The 26,494-nt window shown below is 47.8% G+C and overlaps 1 protein-coding gene across 1 annotated transcript; it reads left to right on the forward strand.

Annotated features, from left to right (window-relative positions):
- The first annotated feature begins 3,318 nt into the window (after positions 1 to 3,318).
- On the forward strand, positions 3,319 to 26,264 carry LOC125551570 (SAC3 family protein C-like). Its single transcript, XM_048714821.1, has 8 exons — positions 3,319 to 3,620; positions 3,809 to 3,909; positions 22,069 to 22,290; positions 22,854 to 23,075; positions 23,183 to 23,268; positions 23,498 to 23,594; positions 25,754 to 25,846; positions 25,955 to 26,264. Exons 1-8 carry the CDS (start codon positions 3,425 to 3,427, stop codon positions 26,108 to 26,110), a joined length of 1,173 nt encoding a protein of 390 aa, XP_048570778.1. The 5' UTR covers positions 3,319 to 3,424; the 3' UTR covers positions 26,111 to 26,264.
- Positions 26,265 to 26,494: the final 230 nt, after the last annotated feature.

Consider the following 26,494-nt stretch of genomic DNA (forward strand, 5'->3'; position numbering starts at 1 on the left):
TGGACAAGGGGTGCAGCCCCTTTCCTTGTTCCTCTCCCCCTCTTTCCTTCTCTCCTACTCCAGCAAGGGAAGGAGGAGTCCTACTCCGGGAGTAGGACTCCCCCCTTGGCGCACCCTCCTCCTAGGCCGGCCGCCTCCCCCCTTGCTCCTTTATATACGGGGGCAGGGGGCACCCCAGAGACACAACAATTGATCATTGATCTCTTAGCCGTGTGCGGTGCCCTCCCTCCACCATAATCCTCGATAATATTGTAGCGGTGCTTAGGCGAAGCCCTGCGACGGTAGAACATCAAGATCGTCACCACGCCGTCATGCTGACGGAACTCTTCCCCGACATTCTGCTGGATCGGAGTTCGGGGATCGTCATCGAGCTGAACGTGTGCTAGAACTCGGAGGTGCCGTAGTTTCGGTGCTTGATCGGTCGGGCCATGAAGACGTACGACTACATCAACCGCGTTGTTATAACGCTTCCGCTTTCAGTCTACGAGGGTACGTGGACAACACTCTCCCCTCTCGTTTCTATGCATCACCATGATCTTGCGTGTGCGTAGGAATTTTTTTGAAATTGCTACGTTCCCCAACAGGGAGCGACCGAGCGGCCATCCCCTGCGTGAGCGTGCATGAGAGACAGAGAGTAAGGGAGAGGGAGGAATACGGGATGGGGTAGGGCACGAGGCTACGTGGTGGTGTCGGCGCTCGGACTCTTCGAGCGGTAGGGCAGGACGACGGAAATGAGATTAGGCGTCCACATTTGTTTGCTGCCATTGGATAATATTCGATTACAAATTAAATAGGTATATAAATACTTTAATAATAAGATAATGTTCCATTACAAATTAAGTAGGTACATAAATGCTTTAATAATGAGATTTCTTAAAATTGGTTATTTGTTTTCTAATTAATGTGATGAACTGCCCCGTAACGCAGTTCCCTGTGCAATACCTGGGTCTACCTCTCTCAATCCGCAAGCCGTCTTCGTCCAGCCTGCTGCCCATCGTGCTCAAGCTCGAGCGGAAGTTATCTACATGGCGCGCATCCATGCTCTCTCGTGGTGACCGGCTGGCTCTCGTTCGCCATGTCCTTTGCGCTATCCCTACTCACTTCCTCACGGCCATCGCCTTCAACCATACCATTCTCAAGAAGGTCAAGCGCATCATCCGTGGATTCCTCTGGGCCGGATGCAAGGATGCCAATGGCGGTCAATGTATGGTCAACTGGCAGCGAGTTTGCCGGCCTATTCATCTTGGCGGGCTGGGGGTTCGCGACCTACAGCGTGTGGGCATCGCCCTCCGTGCGCGCTGGCTTTGGCTTCAGGGCACCGATCCCTCGCGCCCCTGGAGCCACTTGCATATCCGGCACGATGCCACTGTCGGCGCCATCTTCCGTGCCTCGACCACTTGGAGCGTTGGCCGAGGTGACAAGTGCATGTTCTGGACTGACCACTGGATTGCCGGTCATTCAGTCTCCGAGATCGCTCCTCAGCTCTTTCAACTGATCCCGAAGAGATGGCGCAAGATTCGCACGGTCCGAGATGGTCTATCCCAACGCTCCTGGGTTCATGACATCCACGACGCTCTCGATCCGAAGGCCATGGTGCAGTATGTGCAGCTTTGGCGGGCGCTTCGGCACTTTCAGCTTACCGACTCTCCGGACACCATCCGTTGGCGCTGGACCTCTTCAGGCACCTATTCTGCCAGCTCGTGCTACCAGGCCCTTTTCCGTGGTGCCTGTGAGGAACCACACTGGAAGCTCACGTGGAAATCATGGGCTCCGCTTCACGTCAAGTTCTTCATGTGGCTTGCCCTCCAAGATAGGTGCTGGACGGCCGAACATCTCGCGAGACATGGCCTGCCCCATGAGCCCGCCTGTGCCCTCTGCGACCAAGAAGATGAGATGATGCAACACCTGCTGGCTGGCTGCTCCTTCTCCCGCCAGGTGTGGTACGATGTTCTTGCTTGGGCTCGCTTCCCCGCTGATCTGCCGACCGGAGACACCGACTTCCTTACCTGGTGGGCCTCCTCTTGTGCTCTCGCGCCCGCGGCCATGCGAAAAGGACTATCCTCCCTCATCATCCTCACCGCTTGGTGGATCTGGAAGCATAGGAACAGATGCACCTTCGACGGGGACTGACCCTCTGTCTCCCACCTGTGCTCCACCATCAAGGACGAAGCGCGCCTCTGGGCCCAGGACGGCGCCGCCGCGATCACCAACATCATCCCTGAGCGATAGGCTTGAGTTTTCTTGGGGATGAGCAACCCCGTCTGTTTGCTCGACGTCCACTTCCATGCCTCCCTTTTGTGTACATGGCATAGTGGGTCATCCTAATCTCATGCTGTAAACACTCTCCTTCTATCAATGCAAAGATACGCATCCTTAGCGTATTCGCGAAAAAAAATTAATGTGATGAAACGATTTAAGGTAATTAATTTAAATTTGATTTTTAGAGATTGATCGTGATTGATTCTTTCACATAAAGATATTACTTAAATAACTTACGTCGGTATGAAAAGTTCTGATCTGTTCAGATTTTTTTCGTTGTGTGATAGGACATGCGAAACTAAACAAATAGAGTAGGGAAAGGACGAAAAAAACCAGCGAAATAAAATGGTTGAAAATGATGAAACGAAAATAAACCATGAATACTATTGAACCAACTCAAACATTAGAAATTAGAAATAGAGAGCAGTACACACACTCATGGTACTCGAGAAAAAGCTCGTCCGCGCCAGCGAGTTTTCGTCGCAACCACACACTACACTCAGTGCATGTACAATAATGCTATCTTAGGAGTGCCACGTAGGATAAATAATGAGGTGAAGGAGAGAGAACTCGTAAGAAAAGACTTGTCTTCTCTTATTTAAAATAAGACAAGAAATGATCTTTTAGCATAATTTGTCTCACCATGTTTCAAGGAATTGCTAGTTATTGAAGATAAGGCTAAGATATAACCCATTATAGACATACTTTTTTGTCATCTCTAAATTACATGCAAGACTTAAGATAAGATTGTCTTATCAACCACAGCCTGTTTGGTAAACACTTGGGCAAGGGAATGGGAGTTTGCACAAGAGTGTTTGTGAAGGGATTAGGCATGAGAAGTAGATTTTTACTCCCATTCTCTTGTTTGGCATATGATGGAAATTGACGTGGGATAAACTCTCCTCACGAATTAACAAGGTACTCCCTGGAAAAAAATCGATGGAAATTGGCTTCCCAACTCCCAGTCCTCTTCCCACTTAAACTCCCATTCCCTCTAATCAAACAGTGATTTTTTAATCTCCTTACTCCTTAATTCTCATTCGACATCTCTAATTCCCCTGAACCAAACACGCTGCCCTCAGCCAGCGTCGCGTTTCCATGGGTGACAAATTACCGAGCTATCCCCGAGATCGCGGCACGGGGCGAAGCTCCTTCTCAACCGAGCATGGATCGGCGCGACGGGGCGGGCAATCGGGGCCGGAGCTACGCGCGCGGCAACGCCCGAGGCCGAGGATGGCCGGGCCGGTGTGAAGACCGCGGCCGCCCCTCCACACAACCTCCTCCCTCCACCGCCCCCGCCGCCGCGGTCATCCCCAGCGACGCCCAGCCGATCGTGGGCACCTGTCCCGACATGTGCCCGGGTAACACCCTTCGTCCAATTTCTCTCAGCCTGCACGGAGCCGTTGACCTGTTCGGAGAACCGAAGCTCCCCACCGGGTTCTCGCGGAGCTGACGCGCACCATCTGTTCGACGAAATTACGCGATCAGTGGTCTAGCTTCATCAATTGGTTGACGTTTAAACTCATTGTTGCTAATGTTTCTGTTGCAGCTACAGAGAGAGCGCAGAGGGAGCGGCTCCGAGATCTGGCCGTGTTTGAGCGTGTGAGCAGCGACCCCATGCGCACGTCCCATTCCCTCGCCGTCAAGAAGGTGAGCCGTCCATGATCTCCAATTATCCATATACGCGTGGAGGTTATTCCTGATTTATACATGCTGTTGGTTCAGCCTGATGCTTTATGGGTAGTCCCTTTTGGTCCTTATGTGCTTGGATTGTTTCTATGATGCAAATGGTGAGATTAGTTTTGTTCCATGTGGTAGTTAGCCTGGCATGAAGTTTTGCTTAACTGAAAATTAGCGTTGGCAATGATAGGCTGCAGGTGAACAGTGGACTCTTTATGTTAGTTGTGTACAATTGCTGCGCACACCTGACCCGCATTCTTTTTGTCCAACCACTGCCGGAATACACACAGGCTGAATTTGCGATCGTCCTGAGATTGCGCCTGTAACACAGTTAGACTTGTACTCCCTCTAAAGAAATATAAGAGCGTTTAGATCTTTATGGAGGGAGTATTGTTGAGGGAAGTGCACATTACAATCCTGAACTCAATGCCGAGTTTAAGTTACAACCCCAAACTTCAAGGCTTGTTAATGTTAAGTATATTATATCTCCTCTTCCTATCAGATCGGTCTTGAGAGCGGTTTTTTGTAGCGCGAGCTACGCGGTACCCACTATCTTAGGCGTTCAATATGGGCCTCGATGCATAGAGATGTGTGCCCAGGAACGGAAGTTTAGAAGCTGTGTCTGGCGCTCAGCGCTTAATGGTCTGGCGCGAGTCAGGGTACTGTACACGACATGACGGGTCCGTCAGACTAGTCTGGCATGCTTTTGTCCATTCTTGTGTTGTTTGGACCCGTGGATTCCATCACGCAGTAATAAATGGAGTTGATCCTAATAACGTTTCAGCGGGATCCTCTGTGAACCACATGAGAAGCCACATCGTCATCTAGAAAAAAATCATGGTCTCAAAATTACTGCTGCCTTATATCCCTTGCCTCCTCCCTCCGAGAGAGATATGTAGAGAGAGAGTTGGTATTGCATCATATATTTGACACAATAAATTGTGGGGATTTTATAATTTCTATTTAGCATATAAATTCAGTACATCATATATTAAGCATATAATTTATAATTTCTATTCGGGCATGTGGTGAGAGATGTAGAGGTAGACATTTGATTGTCAACATGAAACTTTTTTCCTCATTGTAATTTGCAACAAAATATTCAGATGATAACCTAGTCCAACTTCTCGTACAAAAGAATGAAGAAATGTGTTTTTCTTTTCTATAGAATGTGATACTCTAGTACAAAAGTATTATAATAGTTGCAACTTGCATGGGAGCTTGATGCTGGACATCAGGTCAACTAGTATGAGTTTGTCTCATAGCAAGAAAGCCTGCTGCTGCAGCAACGTTTCAGTTCACGGACATGACAAGACTGGACCGCATCAGCTAATGAAAGTGCAGCGAACAGCTGCGCGCTCGTGATTCTGCTTTCCTGCACAAATCCTGAGGCAAACGAACGGTAAAGATAAGAGGGACCGTGGAGGCCAAGCTAGGAAGGAACTTCGCGATCGGTCTTTCCTGCACATCGGCAAGCTCGACGACAGGAGCACTCCGGGAGTCTTCATCGGCTACGCGGAGGGCTCAAAGGCCTACCGCATCCTCGACCCAAAGACACAGCGTGTGCGCACGGCGCGAGACGTCGTGTTCAACGAAGGGCGAGGGTGGCAATGGGACAAGGCGGTGGACGACGGCGCGACGCCGACGTATGACGACTTCATTGTCGAGTACGCTCACTTCAAGGAAGCCGGGGGAGCAAGCAGCTCCTCTCCGCCGGGCACGTCTACCCCGGCCCCCAAAACTACATCGACTCCGGTGCCCGCTACGCCGACGGCACCACAACTGGCGACGCCGCATACTCCAGCCCCGGCGGTCACCACTCCGGGTTCATCTTCATCAGCACCAGCTCACGCAGAGCACAACCCGATGAAGTTTGCTTCCCCGCTCACTCACGACGAGGAGCGGGTCGACGCGTGGTATGGAGGCGAAAAGCTGCGGTATCGCACGATGGATGACCTACTCGGCGACCAGCCGGTGCCGGGACTGATGCCACGTGACCTGGAGGCGCAGCTACAACTCGCGTGTGAGGACGGCGAACCACGGTGCTTTGTAGAGGCCGAGAGAGATGCGGCATGGCGCGCCGCGATGCAGTTGGAGATGGATGCGGTCGAGCAAAACCGCACCTGGGAGCTCGCTGACCTCCCTCGTGGTCACCACGCAATCACCCTTAAGTGGGTGTTCAAGCTGAAGAGGGATGGAGCCGGCGCCATCATCAAGCACAAGGCTCGCCTGGTGGCCTGAGGCTTCTTGCAGCAGGAAGGAGTCGACTTCGACGACGCCTTCACTCCAGTGGCACGGATGGAGTCCGTGCGACTTCTCCTTGCGCTAGCTGCCCAGGAGGGCTGGCGTGTCCATCACATGGATGTCAAGTCGGCATTCCTCAACGGTGACTTGAAGGAGGAAGTCTACGTGCATCAGCCACCGCGTTTTGCGATTCCCGGCCAGGAGGGCAAGGTACTCTGCCTGCGCAAGGCCCTCTATGGCCTACGGCAGGCACCTAGGGCGTGGAACGCCAAGCTGGACTCCATGCTGAAGAAGATGGGCTTCGAGTAAAGCCCGCATGAGGCCGCTGTCTACCGACGGGGCAGTGGAGGAAATGCCCTGCCGGTGGGCGTCTATGTTGACGACTTGGTGATCACCGGCACCAAAGATGCAGAGGTGGCGACATTCAAGGAAGACATGAAGGCCACCTTCCAGATGAGTGATCTAGGGCTCCTCTCCTTCTATCTAGGGATTGAGGTGCACCAGGATCACTCCGGGATCGCGCTTCGACAGTCCGCCTATGCCAAGCGCATCGTTGAGCTAGCTGGGCTCACCGGCTGCCATCCAGCTCTCACTCCGATGGAGGAGAGGCTGAAATTGAGCCGCGACAGCACGACGGAGGAAGTGGATGCTACGCAGTACCGACGCCTTGTGGGGAGCCTTCGCTACCTCACCCACACACGGCCGGACCTAGCATTCTCCGTCGGCTATGTCAGTCGGTTCATGGAGCGACCGACGTCGGAACACCAGCAGGCAGTGAAGAGGATCATCCGCTACATAGCAGGGACCCTCGACCACGGCCTCCACTACCCTAGGTGTCCGGGGGCAGCACACTTCGTCGCGTACAGCGACAGCGACCACGCCGGCGACATCGACACCAGCAAGAGCACGAGCGAGATCCTCTTCCTCGGCAAGTGTCTCGTGAGCTGGCAATCAGTCAAGCAGCAGGTGGTGGCCCTGTCTAGCTGTGAGGCTGAGTACATAGCGGCCTCCACCGCCTGCACTCAAGCGCTTTGGCTCGCTCGACTGCTTGGTGATCTTCTCGTTCAAGACACCAGAACGGTGCAGCTCCTGGTGGACAGCAAGTCCGCCCTGGCCCTGGCAAAGAACCCCGTGTTCCACGAACGGAGCAAGCACATCCGGCTGAGGTACCACTTCATCTGCAGCTGTGTGGAAGAAGGGAGCATCGAGGCGAGCTACATCAACACCAAGGATCGGCTCGCAGACCTGCTCACCAAGCCTCTTGGGAGGGTCAAGTTCCTCGAGCTTTGCTCCAGGATCGGGATGATTCAACACTCCCACAAGACGACGTACAAGACTTAGGGGGAGAATGTTGGATAAGTCTGTGTACTAGGGTCGTTGTGGGGCTGCAGCACATGGTCCTTGTGGCAGTTAGGATAGAGTTCCTGACCATCAAGGACTGGCAGTTAGGATAGCATCTTAGACTGGCATCTTAGACTAGCATCTTAGACTGGCATCTTAGTAGCATCTCAGCATATGCTTGGCTGGCTAGCAGCCTATAAGTATGTAACCCCAACCCCTCAGGTTGGCATGGCATTGTGTAAGAAATAAACCAACGAAAATTGTCCCAACTCTCCTAGTGTCATCCACAACTATCAATGCTCAGGTTCAAAGGTCTAACATATAGCAGCAAGGTGGAGTTGCTCCTCCACAACCTTTGTGCTGCTTCATTATCTCAATATTACCTGCCATGCTAGTTCCCATTTGTTTGATTGCTAATTTTACTTATGGCAGATCTATCTCTGTCGTTGTTTCCATCACTTCCACACTGAACAGGAGCAACACCTCTGCACAGCTAGGGGGAATGTTATCGGCAGGGATCAACGGGTATTAAAAGATCGGTGAGCAGAGGGGGTGCGGAGGGATGTCAACGTGGCTCTCTCCCCAGCTTCCATCTTGTAAGCATCTGCAAGGGCTTTCCAACCAGGGCAACCAAAGCAGGTGCAGTTTGCATCGTTAGTGACAAGACAATTGAATTTTTGGGCCGTCAGCATCTTCATGAGGGTGCACTAGAATGTGATGGTGGCATCAACTGGAACTTTAAACTTCTCTAAGAAGTCATGCCTTGCCCTGCAAGGGATGACCTGAGCAAAATTGAAAGAAAGAAGTAACTAGCTAGTTACACAATTGTCTTGTCATGCATGAAACTCAATCAAAACATGTTCAACTAAAACATACCGTCCTAGTGAGGAAGTCATTCGGCTGATCTATGAAGAACTTCTTATCCCTTCGGCATCTCACCGAACCACAGGTCTCACATGGGGCATCCATCTACTGCTTTCATGCATGAAGTTGAGAAAAATAAGCATACATAATTAAGATGCACACAAATATAATGCAACATAATAAGCAGTTAGTACGAAACCAGCGCTATCCGCCCACTAGTTATTAACACATACGTACTTGTAATAAAACAGTTCTACAAACCATGCGTAGTTCAAACATAAAACATGCATAAAGTTAAACAGTTCATATGAAATAGGTAGCGCGCGCTAAGCTAGTGGCCAGAGGGACCGGCCTCGTGGTCGTGCCTAGTCGACCTACGACGACACCCCTGCTGACCCTCCTCACGCTCCAAGGCATCCTCCTCTGCGCTCTTCCTGGCTGCATACTGAAGTAACATCATCTTGTTGGCCTCCACGAGTTTGTCATCTCTCGCAAGCTCGCTCACCAATGGGTCGAAGAACTACATCTCGGCCTCTTTGCTCTCCTTCTCCTCAACCCTAGTGCATATCCTCATGTCCTTAGGCGCGAGGAACATCGCGAACTCACGACACTCAGGGAAGTTCAGATTCGCCCCTTCCTGAAAGAACTCTCCTGCCATGGCATCATAAGCGCGCGCCGCTAACTCCGTGGTGTCCCAATGGCCAAGTTCGTGGACGACATTGTCCTTCCTAATGGTGGCATAGTTCTTATTTCCCTTTTGTCGCACACCACGAAACTTCGGTGCCATCTGTGACGATGCATATATATATAACTAAACAAGTTAGTAAAAAATGGGCATATTAACGAGAAATACAATAGTCTACAACTACACTATACATTCTTTCACCACAAGTACACTACTAGAAATACAATAAAATTACACTATCTAAAATCATAGTCTACAACTACACTACATTATTTCACCACAAGTACACTACTAGAAATTTAATAAATTACACTATCTAAAATCATAGTCTACAACTACACTAAAATTTTACACTACTCGTATACACAAAATTCGATAATTTTCTACACTACTATTACACTACACTAAGTAGAACTCACTAGCGGCGGCGGTAGACGGCGAGGAGTGGATGCGGAGGCGACGACGACGGCGACGGGGACTTCGGCGGTGGAGGCGACGGCAATGGGGACTTCGGCGGTGGAGGCGGAGGCGGTGGAAGCAGGGGAGGCGAGGGCGATGGGGGCGGCGGTGATTTAATGGGGATCGACGGTGTGGGTGTTGGGGGGGGGGTGTAATTTAATCAATATCTCCTGCGGAGGGCGGTGGGGTAATTGCGGCTGTGGGGTAATTGCTGGCATTGGCCTACGAGGCCAACGCCATTACTATCTTCTACACATATTGTTTTTTATATGTATATGGATGTTTAGTTTATTATTTTATTGTTTTATTTTCCTATTGTTTATTATATTGTTATTTTTACTAATTATTTTATTGTTTTATTTTCCTATTGTTTATTATTTTATTGTTTTATTTTCCTATTCTTTATTATTTATTGTTTTATTTTCCAGCATCAATCGATCTCATTAATCTAGCATAGATACATAATAGTTGAAGGATGAAAATAATAACACACACACACACACACACACACACACATATATATAAACTTCTAGTACTACAGTGTACACACTCTTGATCTTAGACTAAGAACATCATCAGTGTAATGATTCCCATGAGAAAAAAAGCTGCCACCGATCCAGCAGGGAGAACGAGGCCAAGCATAACACTAGCTAAAAGGGCATATCGAAGCATCTTGAATTTTTGGATTTGGCCGCGCATCACATCAGTCTTCAGCTTGTCTTAGTTCACCAATGGAGTACTCGAGCAACTCACTCATATCCATGTGTAGCAATATTTTGTCCCTGACGCCTATGGATCACAATACACACACACACACACACATATTAATGATCGCGAGAATTGTGCAAATTAGCAGAATATCGAGGTATTTTCTGTCATATATATTACGTACCTTTCCACGGTTACCGCAGATGTAGAACTCTCGCTCTGGATTACTTTGTGTGTGCGACATATGCTTATTAGCAGGGCGTCCACAACCGCAAAAAAGCAGCACAGGTGCCCTCGCTCGATTCCTGGCAGCTTCGGCGCCGGTGGCATAGCTGCCGGATCATCGAAGGGACGTCGCGCAGCGGCATGATTCGCCAGACAGGGCTGGCCGCATTGGCCGTGACGAGCGCATGTCGTGGCTAACGGGGCCCGATGAGAGCTCGGCCAAGGCGGTGGAGTCCCAAACTTGCGAGCCACGCCGACGTGGGCTCGAATGGGTGGCTCGTGCCGATTCGACAAGCTCCGCTGGGTCCATTGTCACCAAAGCAGCCGACTAAGAGGGAGTAGAATTTTGTGGAGAATGGAAGTGAATGTGAAAAGAAGGGGCTGCCAACATATATATAGGCACAACTTAGTGCTGGTGTTTCGGGCGAAGACACGACAACACAATGTAAAGTATTTATGGCGTGTTTATAAATCACACGACACCAATATGCTGCAACTGGTCACGACAACTGGGCCCGCATAGTAGTGGCGTAGGATGTATTGCCAGCGTCAGCAATAGCAACTTATAGTTGGCGTACCAATTTGGCAGACACCAGCACTATTTGGAAAAAATAGTGCTGGCGTTGATGAAAAATGGCGCGCCACAAACAGAAGTTGTGGCTAGCCGTTTTTCCACTAGTGATAAGGCGTCGCAAGGCTGGGTGGGCGTCACCATTGCGAACGAAGAAGATGGGAATTGCGGGCGTCGGTTAGGACTGCACCAGGTGTCAGCTTTGAGCCCTTATCTTTTCGACCTGGTGATGGATGAGGTCACAAGGGATATACAAGGAGATATCCCATGGTGTATGTTCTTTACGGATGATGTGGTGCTAGTCGATGATAGTCGGATGGGGTTAATAGGAAGTTAGAGCAATGGAGACAAACCTTGGAATCCAAAGGTTTTAGACTTAGTAGAACTAAAACTGAGTACTTGAGGTGCGTTTCAGTACTACTAGGCACGAGGGGGAGGAGGAGGTTAGCCTTGATGGGCAGGTGGTGCCTCAGAAGGACACCTTTGGATATTTGGGGTCAATGCTACAGAAGGATGGGGATATCAATGAAGATGTGAATCATTGAATCAAAGCCGGATGGATGAAGTGGCGCCAAGCTTCTGGCATCCTCTATGACAAGAAAGTGCCACAAAAGTTAAAAGGCAAGTTCTATAGGATGGCGGTTCGACCTGCAATGTTGTATGGTGCTGAGTATTGTCCGACTAAAAGGCGACATGTTCAACAGTTAGGTGTGGCGGAGATGCGCATGTTGAGATGGATGTGTGGCCACACAAGGAAGGACCGAGTCCGGAATGATGATATACGAGACAGTGTTGGGGTAGCGTCGATTGAAGAGAAGCTTGTCCAACATCGTCTGAGATGGTTTGGGCATATTCAGTGCAGGCCTCCAGAAGCGTCAGTGCATAGCACACAGCTAAAGCGTGCAGATAATGTCAAGACAGGTTGGGGTAGATCAAACTTGACATGGGAGGAGTCCGTTAAGAGGGAAGGACCGGAGTATCACCAAAGAACTAGCCATGGACAAGAGTGCGTGGAAGCTTGATATCCATGTGTCAGAACCATGAGTTGGTTGCGAGATCTTATGGGTTTCAGCTCTAGCCTACCCCAACTTGTTTGGGACTAAGAGCATCTCTAGGAGACCCCTTAAACCGCAACCCTTATAACCGGGTTAAGGGCCGAGAAAAGCGCATTTTAATGGCCGAAATTGGCTGCGGCCGAACAGATCCTGCAAACCCAAGCGGTAAAAGAGAATATCGGGGCTCTGTTCCGCAAACCCGCTCTGGTTTGCGGGCTCTGTTCCGCACGCTGCCGATTTCGGCCCTCAAACCGTAAAACCACACAATGCAATTGACGGCGATTTTGACAAATAAAACAGAAATTTCGAGAATTCAAACACAATTTTGGCGACATTTGAACATAGTTTTCGCGCCACAACCCAAAAGATATCGCACCCATCATCACTCCATCGTCATCATCATCACAAGATGAAGTCTTCACCGCACCATTGCCACCACCACTTGCCGAACCACCGCCGAACCTTGGCACCGCATGGCCTCTTGCGGCTAGCCTCCTCATCTCCAAGATCTCCAACCTTGCCATCATGCCATTCTTTGGTGACCTCATTCATCTCATTTCGATTCATGATCATGATCTTGTTCTCCTCTTGAGGCTTTGTTTGGTAGGAGTGGATTTGAGAGGTTTGGGGAGGAGGGGATTTCAGGGGATTTGGTGAATCCCCCTCTTCTACTCATTCCCCTCAGATCCCCTTGAAACGTCAAATCCCTCTCCAGCCACAATCCCCTTCATATAAAACAGGTAGGCAGAGATCGCCCTATTGAGTTAAAATGGTGTAAAACAGTTAAAAATCCAATCTTTACAGGTTAATTAGCATCATAGCTAGACAAACTTGCTATAAAATTGTGAATGACACCTAATAAAAATGTGACAGCAGTTCTTCACATCAAGAACATAATCTCTCATAGCAGCATGACTTGAAACCAATAATATCTTCATAGCAACATGATCTTTCACAACACCAAACACAACGCTATACAGGGTACTTTTGCAATAGCTCACAATCAATTACATATTTACAGACCAAGCAAGGATGAGAATGATGTTGTCATACAGATGAATTGCTCTTACGATGTCATGATCATCGAGTTTTTGAATGGCCAAAAGTTTGTCCAGATTGCTTCTCTAGTTGCCAAAGAGCCTACTAAAACAAAAGGAGATGAGTTTTTTAAATAGGCCAACAAGTCAGACAGATGACTAGTACAAGAAAGCTAAATAGGCCAACCGATGTTCTAGTACTCTGCTCATAACAGTTCGCTCAGCGAATTACAACATACAAATACACACAGATGCAACGACTAGAAGTCATCGTTCAAAGCAAGAGCATTCCCATACCCAAAAATGAGCAGGATTATCCCTTCATATACGAAACATTGGCGAGGATAGCGAGGACCTGGACACGTGTGGCGCCACTAAGCAACATGATAAGGACATCTACAATAGTTCAGACAATTAATCTCTCCATGTCACCTACAGACAGTGATATATACAAATCATACAGTAATCTATCTATGAACAACAAGATATACTAGTACGTACGTGGAAAAAAATAAGTGCAGAAATCTTGCAAGCAAATATGCTTAGACACGAAACAACCAGATTAATTAATCATGTCAAACAGATATGGAATTTAAACTTAATATTCTTCTAGAAAATTGACGGGGTGCTCTGCAAGCAAGTGATAATGAAAAAAGTTACATGTATTATGTATTATCAAAAAGACCTCACTATTACATCCAGACTTGATGGAACAATAGCATCCATCAAGAACAGACTTGAGCTTACAAACTGCAATTGGTTCATATCCCTAGATAGGTCCAAAGAATCCATCAGAATAAAAAGCAAGAGTATTAAAACTACCTCTATCAAAGACATTAAGAAATACAAGAATCAGACCAACAACTTGACTACCACATGACAAGTAACAAAAACAGTAAATGTCTATATGACAAGAAATTGAAGAAAAGAAACAAGTAATTTGCTTACTATTGTTTAGTCCAAGAAAACTTACCTCTAGATACAAAGAAAGAAGTGTGCAATTACTACAAGTGAATGTTTAAGTCAAGTACTTTCTCCGTTGCAAGATCCGAATTCCGTTTCACAAACGGAAGCCGATCAGCCATTTAGATCACCGTAGTCTCTATTCAGAAGGAAATTAATTAAAAGTGCACATGCATTCAGAAAGACACATCCACACCAGTATCCATTCACTCAATCAGAAAGAAAGAAAAAGGGTCTGAAGAAGAATGAATCCTTTCTCCATTAATTTCATTCACACGTGATTGACAAATTCAGGTAATGATAATCCATGAATTGAAGACAATTAGACAGACAGTCACCAGATATATACATAGGGACACGACCAATTAACAGTATGAGGAACAGAGCAGTATACTCACAGGGGCGCGATCAATTAACAGGAGAGCAGATGGAGATGCAAGGGAATTGTGCAGCAGCAGCAGAGGCAGAGGGATGTGGACGCTGCTCCATGCTGCTCCACCTCTACTACAAGTCCGGCAACTCCGGCATCGAGCCCTACATCGTCGCCCACGACTTGGTGACGACCGGTTTGGACGAGGCGGGGATCAAGCACCTCGGAGACCGTGTGGCCGGGGAGGAAGAGGCAACAGCCATGTTCGATGGAAAACCCTAGACGACGAGGGGAAAGGAGGGGAGGTGAGGACTTACCACCGGGGAGAAGTCTAGTACGCCGTGGAGGTACACCGGCGTCGAGGCGTCGGGCGGCATCTTGGGGAGGCGCATGGCGGTGGAGTCTTGGAGAGGAGTCGGGCGGCGGCGGCGTCTTCACGAGTCGAGCGGCGGCGTCTCCAAATCCTCGAGCCCCCCCTCCCCCCCTCGAGGGTTCTGAAGTGCGTGGGAAGACGTGGATCAAACGGGAAGCGAGAGGGTTGGGCCCATGTAACGTCGCGGACCAAACAGGTCGACGAGGTTTTGTGGGGATTTTGGACTCGCGGGGTTAATCCCTTGAAAGCCCCTCCGACCCACACGAAACAAACGAGGCCTGAGGGAGCTTGGCCATGGCTCTTCTCTCATTGGCGGGCCTTGCGCACGGTCTCCTCCTTGAGTAGTTGCCACTTCTCTTGCTTCTCTTGAGCCTTCTTCTCGGCCAACTCCTTTCTTGCCTCCAATATCTTGATCATCAATACCTCATTGAACTTGATCATGTGATCTAGCTTGTCCCGCAAGCTTGATGCCTCCGCTTCCTTCTTGATCTTGTCCTTGGCCTTCTTGTTTCCATCGGGCTTGTTCTTGTTTTTGGGCCATCGTCATCTTCATCATCATCATCCATCTTGGTGAGTGCACCTCTCTTCGGTGGGGATTCTTTGTCAATCACCTTCCACTTCTCGCTATCTTTAAGAAGTTCCCAACCATAGTAGCCTGGTTCGCGGGTCGGTGGCGCGTCCATGTCCCGGGGTCGATCGACCCCGATCGAGGGTTGGGGACGACGCCGGGTCGAGCTGGATCGATTGCCGGATCACGACCCCGATCGGTGGACGCTGACCCAGACTGAGGTGCAAGACTCCAAGAAGCAGAATGCAAGATTGCTAGAAACACATACGAATTCATGGGGAACTGATGCTTACCAGGCAATCTCACTAGGCACTGCAAAATACTGAACTCCGCCAGTAACCGGCCTGCCGGAGTCCGACCTTCCGCGATCCCCTGCTCGCTTGCCGGCATTCGAGCTATCCGCCGCCGTATGCGCATCTCCTGTCTCGCACTTACGCAAGCTGCAAGCCGCTTGGATTCCGACGCCGACTAGGAAAGTTTGAGGCAGAAGAATGGTGGGAAGGGCAAACAGGAGAACGTGGAGGCGACGGTGGGAGGCTCGGATCTTGATCCTTGCCGGACCGGGATTTGGGGATAATTGGTTGACAAACTCTTCGTGGAAAGTAATAATGGCAGATGAGAAAAATCACGCCATAAGGGCTGACTTGGCTCATTTAGTAATCTTTTTGTTGCGGAATTTTTCCCTCCGCAATACAAGGAACCATATCAGATCGTAAAGGGGATTCTTTCCCTCCAACTTCATCGGGATTGTCTACCACGAGTCCATGACCCATGTATCGTACCGAGGTCATCGACCTGAATCCCTTTGGATTGCGATCCGTGTCCTGATGTCGCTTGAAGCTACGTCGGTATTTCCCCAAAGAAGAAGGGATGATGCAGCACAACGGTGGTAGGTATTTCCCTCAGATACGAAACCAAGGTTATCGAACCAGTAGGAGAACCAAGCAACACAACGTAAACAGCCCCTGCACAGAGATAATAAATCCTCGCAACTCGACGTGTTAAAGGGTTGTCAATCCTTTTCGTGGTACGACGCCTCAAGATAGGCAAACGGACGTGAGATAAATTTGTAGTAGATTGATAGATCGAACGCCAAATAAAATAAATTAGGGAAAATTGCAGCAAAGTATTTTTGGGTTTTTGGTTTAGTAGATCTGAAAATAAAAGCAAATAAAAAGTAGATCGCAAAGGCAAATATATGAGAAAGAAGACCCGGGGGCCGTAGGTTTCATTAGTGGCTTCTCTCAAGAAAAATAGCAAACGGTGGGTAAACAAATTACCGTTGGGCAATTGATAGAACCTCAAATAATTATGACGATATCTAGGCAATGATCATTATATAGGCATCACGTCCAAGATTAGTAGACCGACTCCTGCCTGCATCTACTACTATTACTCCACACATCGACCACTATCCAGCATGCATATAGTGTATTAAGTTCATGGAGAAACGGAGTAATGCAATAAGAACGAGGACATGATGTAGACAAGATCTATCTATGTAGAGATAGACCCCATCATTTTATCCTTAGTAGCAAAACGATACATACGTGTCGTTTCCCTTTCTGTCACTGGGATCAAGCACTGTAAGATCGAACCCACTATAAAGCACCTCTTCCCATTGCAAGATAAATAGATCAAGTTGGCCAAACAAAACCCAAATATCGGAGAAGAAATACGAGGCTATAAGCAATCATGCATATAAGAGATCAAAGAAACTCAAATAACTTTCATGGATATAAAAAGATAGGTCTGATCATAAACTCAAAATTCATCGATCCCAACAAACACACCGCAAAAGAGTTACATCATATGGATCTCCAAGAGACCATTGTATTGAGAATCAAGAGAGAGATGAAGCCATCTAGCTACTAACTACGGACCCGAAGGTCTACAAAGAACTACTCACGCATCATCGGAGAGGCACCAATGGAGGTGGTGAACCCCATCCGAGATGGTGTCTAGATTGGATCTGGTGGTTCTGGACTCTGCGGTGGCTTGATGAATATTTTGTTGACTCCCCCAGGGTTATGGGATTTTGGGGGGTTTTATAGAGCAAAGAGGCGGTCCGGGGGCACCCGAGATGGGCACAACCCACCAGGGCGCGCCTGGGCCTCCTGGCGCGTCCTGGTGGGTTGTGCCCCCCTCGGGGCACCCCCTAGGCGCAGCCAGGGCCCGTTGTGTTCCTTTTGGCCCATAAAAATTCTCCGTAAAGTTTCGTGGCATTTGGACTCCGTCTGATATTGATTTTCTGCGATGTAAAAAACACGGAAAAAACAGGAACTTGCACTTGGCACTATGTCAATATGTTAGTACCAAAAAATGATATAAAATGACTATAAAATGATTATAAAACATCCAAGATTGATAACATAACAGCATGGAACAATAAAAAATTATAGATACATTGGAGACGTATCACGTCCCTGATTAGCGTTCCGAAGATGTATACCCCTTGTCAAACCATGTTCCGGAGGGGTGTTGACCCGCGACCCTCGACCCCGTTCCTCGACCCGGGCGACCCGGATTCCTGGTAACTATGTTCCCAACAACGCTCTAGTTGAAATGCCTTTTTACCAGAAGCTTCCACATCCTTGTACCTTTCTTGCGCAATTTTGTCCTATACAAAATGAAAACAATGTCAAATTATGCAACCACTCCGATGACTACAAAAGATTTGCACAACTTGCGACATGAAAACAAACTCACATAATCGGATTCAATGGCACCACTTGGAGGTTCATTGCGGACTTGCGTCAAGCAAGCAGCCCAACGGCTACAAATCAGCTTGATCACGTCCCAACGACCTTGGAGAGACCGAAAGGTGCGTGGCGTCCTGTTGGGATACTTTGCCATCATGCGGAGGTACTGATCCTCTATCATTTGCCAATACCACTTGGCGGTTTGGTCGGTGTCGGTGCACGCATCAAGAGACACCGATTCCCAAGCCTTGATCAAGATTTTATCTTCCAATGGCGTGTAGTTCTTCATCTTGCGCGTGATTTTGCTTGCACTTCGTCGAACACCCCCTCATCAACCTCCTCCACATCATCTTCTTCCTCATCATGACCGTGCACGCCACCATCCATCTCATTGTAACCATAATCAGCGATCGGGGCTTGATCGATGTCGACGGTGTTGTCGTCCAACATTTGCACGAAATCGGCAGTCGCATCATGCAAACCAGCGCTACAATTTCGCTCAACAAGTCACGAACACGCGCAATGGAGAAAAGTGAAAGAAGTGCAAGAAATCGAAGCATCAGACCTCGCGCCCATTCCGTCGAACACCTCGGGGGTGGCGGCAGCAGCGCCGTCGGCGGGCATCCTGGGGGTAGTTCTTGCCGGGGCAATCGGGGGAGGTGTTGGCGGGGTAGGTCTTCTGGCGAGCTTCTTGCGTTTCGCATCGAAAACCTTCCCTTTCTTCGTCGGTGGGTGCCCGACCAAATTCGCATCGGAGGCGGCGGGTGCGCGTGCCTTCCCGGCGGGTGCTGTGGGAGCGCCGCCCTGGACGATGACGTTGCCCTGCCGCTTGCGGGGTGGCGCGGTGGACCTTTGAACGGCGACGGGCGCGGCATGGCCGACGACGAGATCTATCGTAGGGGGTGGCGCGTGGATGACATCCATGGTGACGGCCGACGGCTGGGAGGCTTCCATGGCGGCGGAGGGAAGCCGGTGAAGGTGCTTCTGAGCGGGCGGAGGGAGGTGGTTGGCGGCGGAGGGAAGAGGAAGCGGGACCAACTGCGTGGAAATGTCCCTCCCACCAAATCTCACAACCGATAGGGGTCGAGCTCGGATCGGCCTCCCCCTGTGAATCTAAAGGTTCAGGGCGAAGATTTTCCGCTCCTTGCAATTTTTTTTATAGGTCGCGGGCCGATACGGTGTCTGCTCGGGCCACTTTTTCGCCCGAAACTGTAAACGAGCGGTTATTTTGCGGGTTGGCGCGTTTTTAGGGGTCTGCTAGAGATGCACTAAAAACTTTGTTGTTGTTGTTGACTTGTTGTTAAGGGACAGAGGTAATGGGTAGAATGACCTGCTTTCCGGAGAGATAGAGGGAAGATGATTCCAATATGGCATGTGGGACTAACATTTTTTTAGTTCTTTGCTGACCGGAATGGTACGTCACAACAAAACCACCTTCCAATCACCTCAAGGGAGTAAAATAGATGGTTTCATTAGTTGGGACTGTGTCCTAATGTAACACCCAATATGCGACTATATCCCACACATGTTGAGGCACGACTTAGGGGCATAAGCGCATATTGAGCCCGTCACAAGAATGGTTATATCTTCGCACATATCATTTACTAAATAGATGAGAATACTAGGTAGAGGCTTACACTCGCCACATGTCTACACCATATAGTGCAATCATTCATACATCATCCAAATGAAGACAGGGTCCGACTACAGACGAAAACAAACGATAAAATGACATAACCGACCCTGCTACAGACCCCGAGATCTATCCGACTAAGAGCGACTACTTATCGTCCGAAAACGAGACGTACATACGCCCACGATCCTCGTCAAACTCCCACTGGAGCTCTGTGGCATCACCTATGTCTGTCTCATAGGTACCTGCAGCTGTATTTGTAGTAATCTGTGAGCCACGAGGACTCAACAATCTCATTCCATGATATCAAGACTACCAAAGCTTATGGGTATGGCAAGGTTAAGTGGTGAGGTTGCAGCAAGCACTAAGCATGTATGAGTAGTTAGCTTACGAGTGCAAGAATAAGATGAGTGACTACGCATATCGGTCGCAAATTAACATGATCAAGAAGTGATCCTGAACTACCTACGTTTCAATCATAACCCCACCGTGTTCTCTTCCCGAACTTCATCGAAAAGAGACGATCACGGTTACACACACGATTGGTGTATTTTATTTGATTTAGTGTCAAGTTCTCTACAACCGGATATCATAAATTTCCAAGTCGCCCATAACCGCGGGCGCGGCTCTCGAAAAGATTAAACCCTGCAGGGGTGTCCCAACTTAGTCCATTATAAACTCTCACGATCCGCGAAGGAAAATCTCCATCTCGGGACAACCCGATCAAGCTCGGAATCCCGGTGCACAAGACATTTCGACAATGGTAAAACAAAACCAGCAAGACTTCCTGACGTGCCGACACCCCGATAGGAGCTGTGTGTATCTCGTCTCAGGCCACGATCGGATGGGACAAGCTACGAGTAAAACCAGACCTCGAGTTTCCCCGTGGTGGCCTGGCAGGCCGCCCGTTTTGGACCTGGCCCGGTTTGTTGATTAACAATCCTCGGGTTAATTACTCCCTATGCAAATTTTAGTTGTTATTAGGCAAATGGTAAAACCAAAGTTGGGCCTTGTTGGAAGAGTTTTATTCACATCGAACTGTCAAGGGGGGCCCATAAACCTTGTCCGTGTAAGGAACGCAAATCAAGAAACATAACACCGGTATGACGGAAACTAAGGCAGCATGAGTGGAACAAAACACTTGACAGATGTCCGTGTAAGGAATGCATCTACCGGATCCTGCGGGCCTAACCGTCCCAACAATCCCGAGCAAAGGGTCACCGGAACTTCGCCGGAGACCATGCCATGGCGGAAGTGCCTCGGGCTCCGGTCGATTCACACGAGATAGGGAGAAAACGAGGGGGAAAAGCGGTGCATGGGAAGAGCATGCTCACCACAGGCACGCCGTGCGCCTGGACTGACGAGAGGTGGTCGGAGGCGACCGGAAACGATGGAGAAGGTGCGGCGTCCGACGGGGAAGAAGAGGATGACAGGGAGGTAGTCAAACGAGGTCGTGGAGGTGTCGCGGAGCGTGTGGAGGAAGAAAGGGCCGGCGTTGAAGCTCTCCTCGGCCATGGCGCGGGCGGCGGCGGTAGAGGATTTGGTGTGGCTTACCTTGGCGGCGGCAGGAGGAAGAGAAGGGTGGAATGGAGGGAGGAGGAGGTCTAGGGCACCGGGGTGGTCTTATAGCAGCCTAGGGACGCCTCCGGCCGTCAAATCAGAGGAGGTGCCGACGTGTCCCTGCTGGATGCTCTGCCGTACGAAGGGAAGAAGAAGAACATGGGATCGGCGCTGGTGGGCTGCTGCGGGCTGAGATGAACAGGTAAGTGGGCAGGTGCTATCTGGGGCTGGGCCGGCTAGGGAGCAACACAGGAAGGCCCAGGGTGCTGTAGAAGGATGCCCTCTCTCCAGTCTGTTTTCTTTTTACACATTTTCTCTCCATGCTGTTGTTGAGGAAATCGTTAACTGGTAGCTGCTCGGTTGGCTAGCGAGTAGGGGATTAATAGGCTAATCGGCAAGTTAATCAATTAGTTGGATGATTAATCAGTTTATCGGCTACTCGGTGACCCTACGAGTAGGGATTAATCGGCAAGTTAACTGGTTAACCCGACGAATTCTTAAACAGAGCGTAACGCATACAAAGTTAAGTGACACATTGTTGACACTGGCTAGAAAATCATGAACTGTCTACTATGTGAACATTGTAAACTATCTACTGTAGAAAAGCAACATGGAGCCAATCTAGCCACCAACATTCTTACAAACCTTATCTATGCTTTTTTCTGTTTGTCTGGATGACTTTGTTGATTATATGTAAAGAGGTTATTAATAAAAAAAACTAGCAGGAGTCTGTGATTTTTAATCCCCTTCTAACCCTTGGTTTCCTGCTAGTTTTGCAGAACTATCTCCTCTACCGGCACACAGGCATCAGATATACGCCCTCTTCCAGTCTTACGAGAAACGATGGATTATCTTTTGCATTTACTAAATTCTTCAGAGTACCCATTTGAGATTGTTCATGATTTCATATTTGATAGAACAAGGTCTGTGAGACAAGATCTTAGTATACAGAATTTGGTGAATGATCAAGCTATTCGCATATATGAGGACGTGGTACAGTCCAATCCCGATTCCTTCCTCACATCTTTATCTTGTTACTTTTACCAGTTTTCATGGTACTTCGGCTCAAATGTTCAATTATGTAACACAAGATTTTGATTAGTTTAGATTATTATTCCTAGAAGCTAATTTTGGTGTGGTAAGGTGGAACTAGTTTTGCTTTGTGTGATCTTTCTTAAATTAGATGTTCAGTGCTTACAGAGCAACCATCTTTTCTTCCGTCTAAAATGGCAGCCTTGTTTACCTAGACTTTCATATGCAAAGGAATCAGATAGAGTACATTATCCAGCCAAATGATTGTTTAGATTCTCTTTATTTTCCAGAGTTGTTTAAAAAAATATATGTTCCTTCTCCAACTATGCTTAGATTAGTTCTCATGCATTTTCTTCATTTGTCTTAGCAATTAAGTGTCTTTTTGTACTTTAGATGCTACTATCTTCCATAGCTATGTTTCCGGGCATCAGTTCTGTTTCTAGCTGGAGGAATATAGTTGTGTGAATTGTAGACGATAGTATTCTTGCTCACAGCATTTATCTAATGCTTGCCCACTTCTGCAGATAAAGTTTCATATTCTGTCCCATCAAAGACTTGCGAGGTCTTGCCAGAATTCTGATGCATCTTCCTTGTGTTACCTGAACACGGAACAAATGATGAAATGCCTTCTTTCTCTGTTTGATATGTATCATACAATTCATAAAATCAATTCCCAAAGCAATAAAGAGGCCGGGTATTATTCCTTCTTTGTGCTTCTACATTTGGGTTGCAAGATACCCAATATGGTATGTTTTTCATTCTTATGCCAGCTAGATATCTGATTTGCATTATTCGCCTATGCATGATCGTTATGCTTTCCGTTACCCTAGCCTAATTTTCTATTTATCTCCAGGCAAACTCACTCTCTTTTTGGTACAGCCAATTACCAGCTTCAATAGTACGATCAAAGGAAATGATATTTGCTAGAACTATATTGAGGTAACTTACACATGTTATGTCTCATTGTGTATGACCTTTTTGGTGCATGCTCCCATATCTGTTCGTGTAACTCGGTTCAGGATCTTCATGGCTTTCTTTTCCTTTTCAATCTCCATTATATGATTGTGGACATCTAACAAGTGTCAATTTCACATTCACAACTAACTTCTTTCATGTCCTTTTTGTAAATAACTGAAATGATGCACGTCTCTTTTGTTCCTTTCTGTAGATGCTACCACCTTGGGAATTTCAAGCGTTTCTTTTGCATGATAGCAGCTGAAGCAACCGAGCTTCAGTTGTGTTTGGTAGAACCTTTCCTCAATGAGGTAAGTACAGATGAATCCTTATTCTTTCCCATCTGCATTGACTTCCGGACCCGTTTTATTGATGCAGCATTCATTTCTAACTTTTAGAAGCATGTTTACTTATTACTAAGATATGCATTGCTGTGGCTTTTGATGCCTATTTACATTTCTGTTTTCATCCTTTCAGCAAGGAAAAAAAATACATTAAGTTTGTCGTTGTGTCATTGGGAAAGGCATATCAACATGCAAGGCTGAGTGTTTGAGTTTTAAGTTGTAGGTACTTGTGCATTTTGTAAAATTCTCAAAATTTTCGTGAATGTGCACCATGTTTAAAAGAAAAGGCTTTGCAGCCTATTACATAGGTTCAAGTGAACCAGAAACACAGGGGGGGGGGTGTCACTGTAGCACACCTCTGGCGGCTAGAGTTTACAACCCAATTTACATAAGCATAATCTGAATGGAGGGGAAGATGAGGATTTATAGCCATTACAACCAAGAGCAGGTGATAAAGCGTGCCGGACGTTGAACGGCGACGTGGAAGCTTCAGGGAGACGCCCGATGCAAGATCGACGGTCGAGAGTGACACCAGTTGGCGATCCAAAGTTCATGGATCCAAAGTCAACTAGAGGAAATAGCAAAAGGTAGTTGTTCCCAATCCCTAGAGGAATTGAGGCCTTGAGAGGTAGTCTTCTCCAATCCCTAGGGGAGGAGGCCTTGATATCCACTTGGGTGTCTTCTCCTAGGTCTTGATCTCCAAGAGGAGTAATAGATGAGCAAAGCTCTCTCAAGATCTAATAATATGCTTTGCTAACCCTACTAGAGTATTTATAGTCTAGGACTAGATGGGAGGGGGGGGGGGGTAAGAAAGGGATACATGGGCACTTGGGCCGAATTGCACGCAGGCAAGCCCGGACGATCCAAGTAGGTACCCAGATTGTCCGGCAGGGTCGTAGCCGCAGACAGGAGGCCGGACGTCCGGGCATCTTCCAGATGATCCAGGCAGGTTCCTGGATGATCCGGCTTCGGGCTCGGCCTCCGGGTGCCTCCGGGTCGTGTAGCCGGATCATCCGGACAGGAGTCCGGATCGTCCGGGAAAGAGTCTGGACATCCGGGCATGTGCAGGATTTGCCCAACTTGTTGTTCTTCTTGGCGTTCCGCTTGCGTCAATACTTGGCCTTGGTCCTTAGCTTCTCCATGGTTGTTTCCTTGGTACCTGAGCATGCAAAGTGTTTCCGCTTGAGGTAGTAGCCACGTCCCAAGTGCATCGAAGTGGAAATCACTAAGGAGAGAACTCACCTCGGTCTCGATAGCTCTTGCACGTGCTCTTGTCATCGGTCCACTTGGTGCTTGGAGAGTTGGTGTACTGTCCATGGGGATGACCGTAGGGTGCTCCGCACGAGTAGGTTCCCACCAGAGCCGCCCTGGGAGATAATGCGGGGGTTCTCTCCAAACTTTCCTGGGGGAGACTTGTATGAAAAACTCATATTTAGACATTTCAAAAAAAATCTGAAATTATTTGACAACATTCATGTGGGGTATGTTTACAGCTCTGAAAAAAATCAGCTCAAAACTCAAATGTACATTTAGGATTCAAAAAAGACAAATTCGTATGTGAATAATAGCAGCTTTGGGTGAATAGTACTTTGACACTATTCACATTTGATTTTGTCCTTTTTGTTTCTATTAATGTAAGTTAAATTAGAAACTGAAACTTTTTAAGGTTGTACATCAAACATTGATGTGTGTCTACAAAAAATTTGAGAATGTTTGGACATGTATTTTTTTTTTCAAAAACATTGATCTCATAGATCTCATCTGAGAGCTCATGATTGATAAGTGATGATTTATCAATGTGCACCATGTTAAAATTCTCGACCTGTAAAAAAGTGGTGCGGGTTTACTTGGTCATACTTTTGCATGATTGTTTGTATGTGCTGATGTTATAGCATGATGTGTGTTTCTGCAATTAGATGTTTCTAATTAAGGAAAAGCAAATGTACATGTTTGCTCCACCTCCATGTTGCCTTGTTTATCGATTTGTTTATAATACTTTATGTACGATATTCCTTGTGTATAAAACGGAAATGGGTGCTGCATATTGCCTTGTTCACAAGCCGACATATTGGTACATGCCTGGTTATGACATATCAACTTGTATTTATCCTGCTTTGCTGCTGAAGGTCCGTGCTAGAGCATTAATACACCTCAATCATAGCGGCTACAAACTTCAGCACTATCCTTTGACACATCTGTCAGATATCCTGATGATCGAGGTATTAAGCTGGAATATCCAATTTCTTACTGCAGCTGAACATTTAGCAAAACACTAAAGGTGTACTCCTACCATGAACTGACCATTGAAGCTTATTGCCTTCCTTTAGGAGTTGGAGCTGGAAGATCTCTGTAGAATATGTGGGCTTGAAATTAGCAGAAGCGGGGATACTAAAGCGTTTGCTCCCAAACAAACAACCTTCAGCCTACCTACGCCATTATCTAAAAGTACTGGCATTTACATCTCGAGGGAGATCGAAAGATGATAGAGCATTGTTATGTATGTTTAGTAGAGTGCACATCGGATATACAGTGCATGTGGCACTTGTTCTGCTGTAATTCTGCTGCGTGTAAAAGTTTGTAACAAGAACACGAAGGCAATTAATACAAGAGAAATAGAGGCTAATAATTGCTCTGCTGCGTGTAAAAGTTTTTATGATTTTACTGTTCACCGGGATCAGATGAGCCCGGGAGTAAATGTGTCGGGTGTAAGATGTGTATTGGCCTTCGGGCTTCGGCCATGTATCAGCTGTGGTGTTAGTGTTGTTTTGGCTGGATACCTAGTGCCTGTTGGGAAGCTCTCCAGTCTTGTAACTCCACTCCGCATGAGGAGCTGGGTTCGATCCGCTCCCTGCAATTGTGCTGGTGCT

This window comes from Triticum urartu, chromosome 4, assembly GCF_003073215.2.
Source record: "Triticum urartu cultivar G1812 chromosome 4, Tu2.1, whole genome shotgun sequence".
NCBI classification, from domain to species: Eukaryota; Viridiplantae; Streptophyta; class Magnoliopsida; order Poales; family Poaceae; genus Triticum; species Triticum urartu.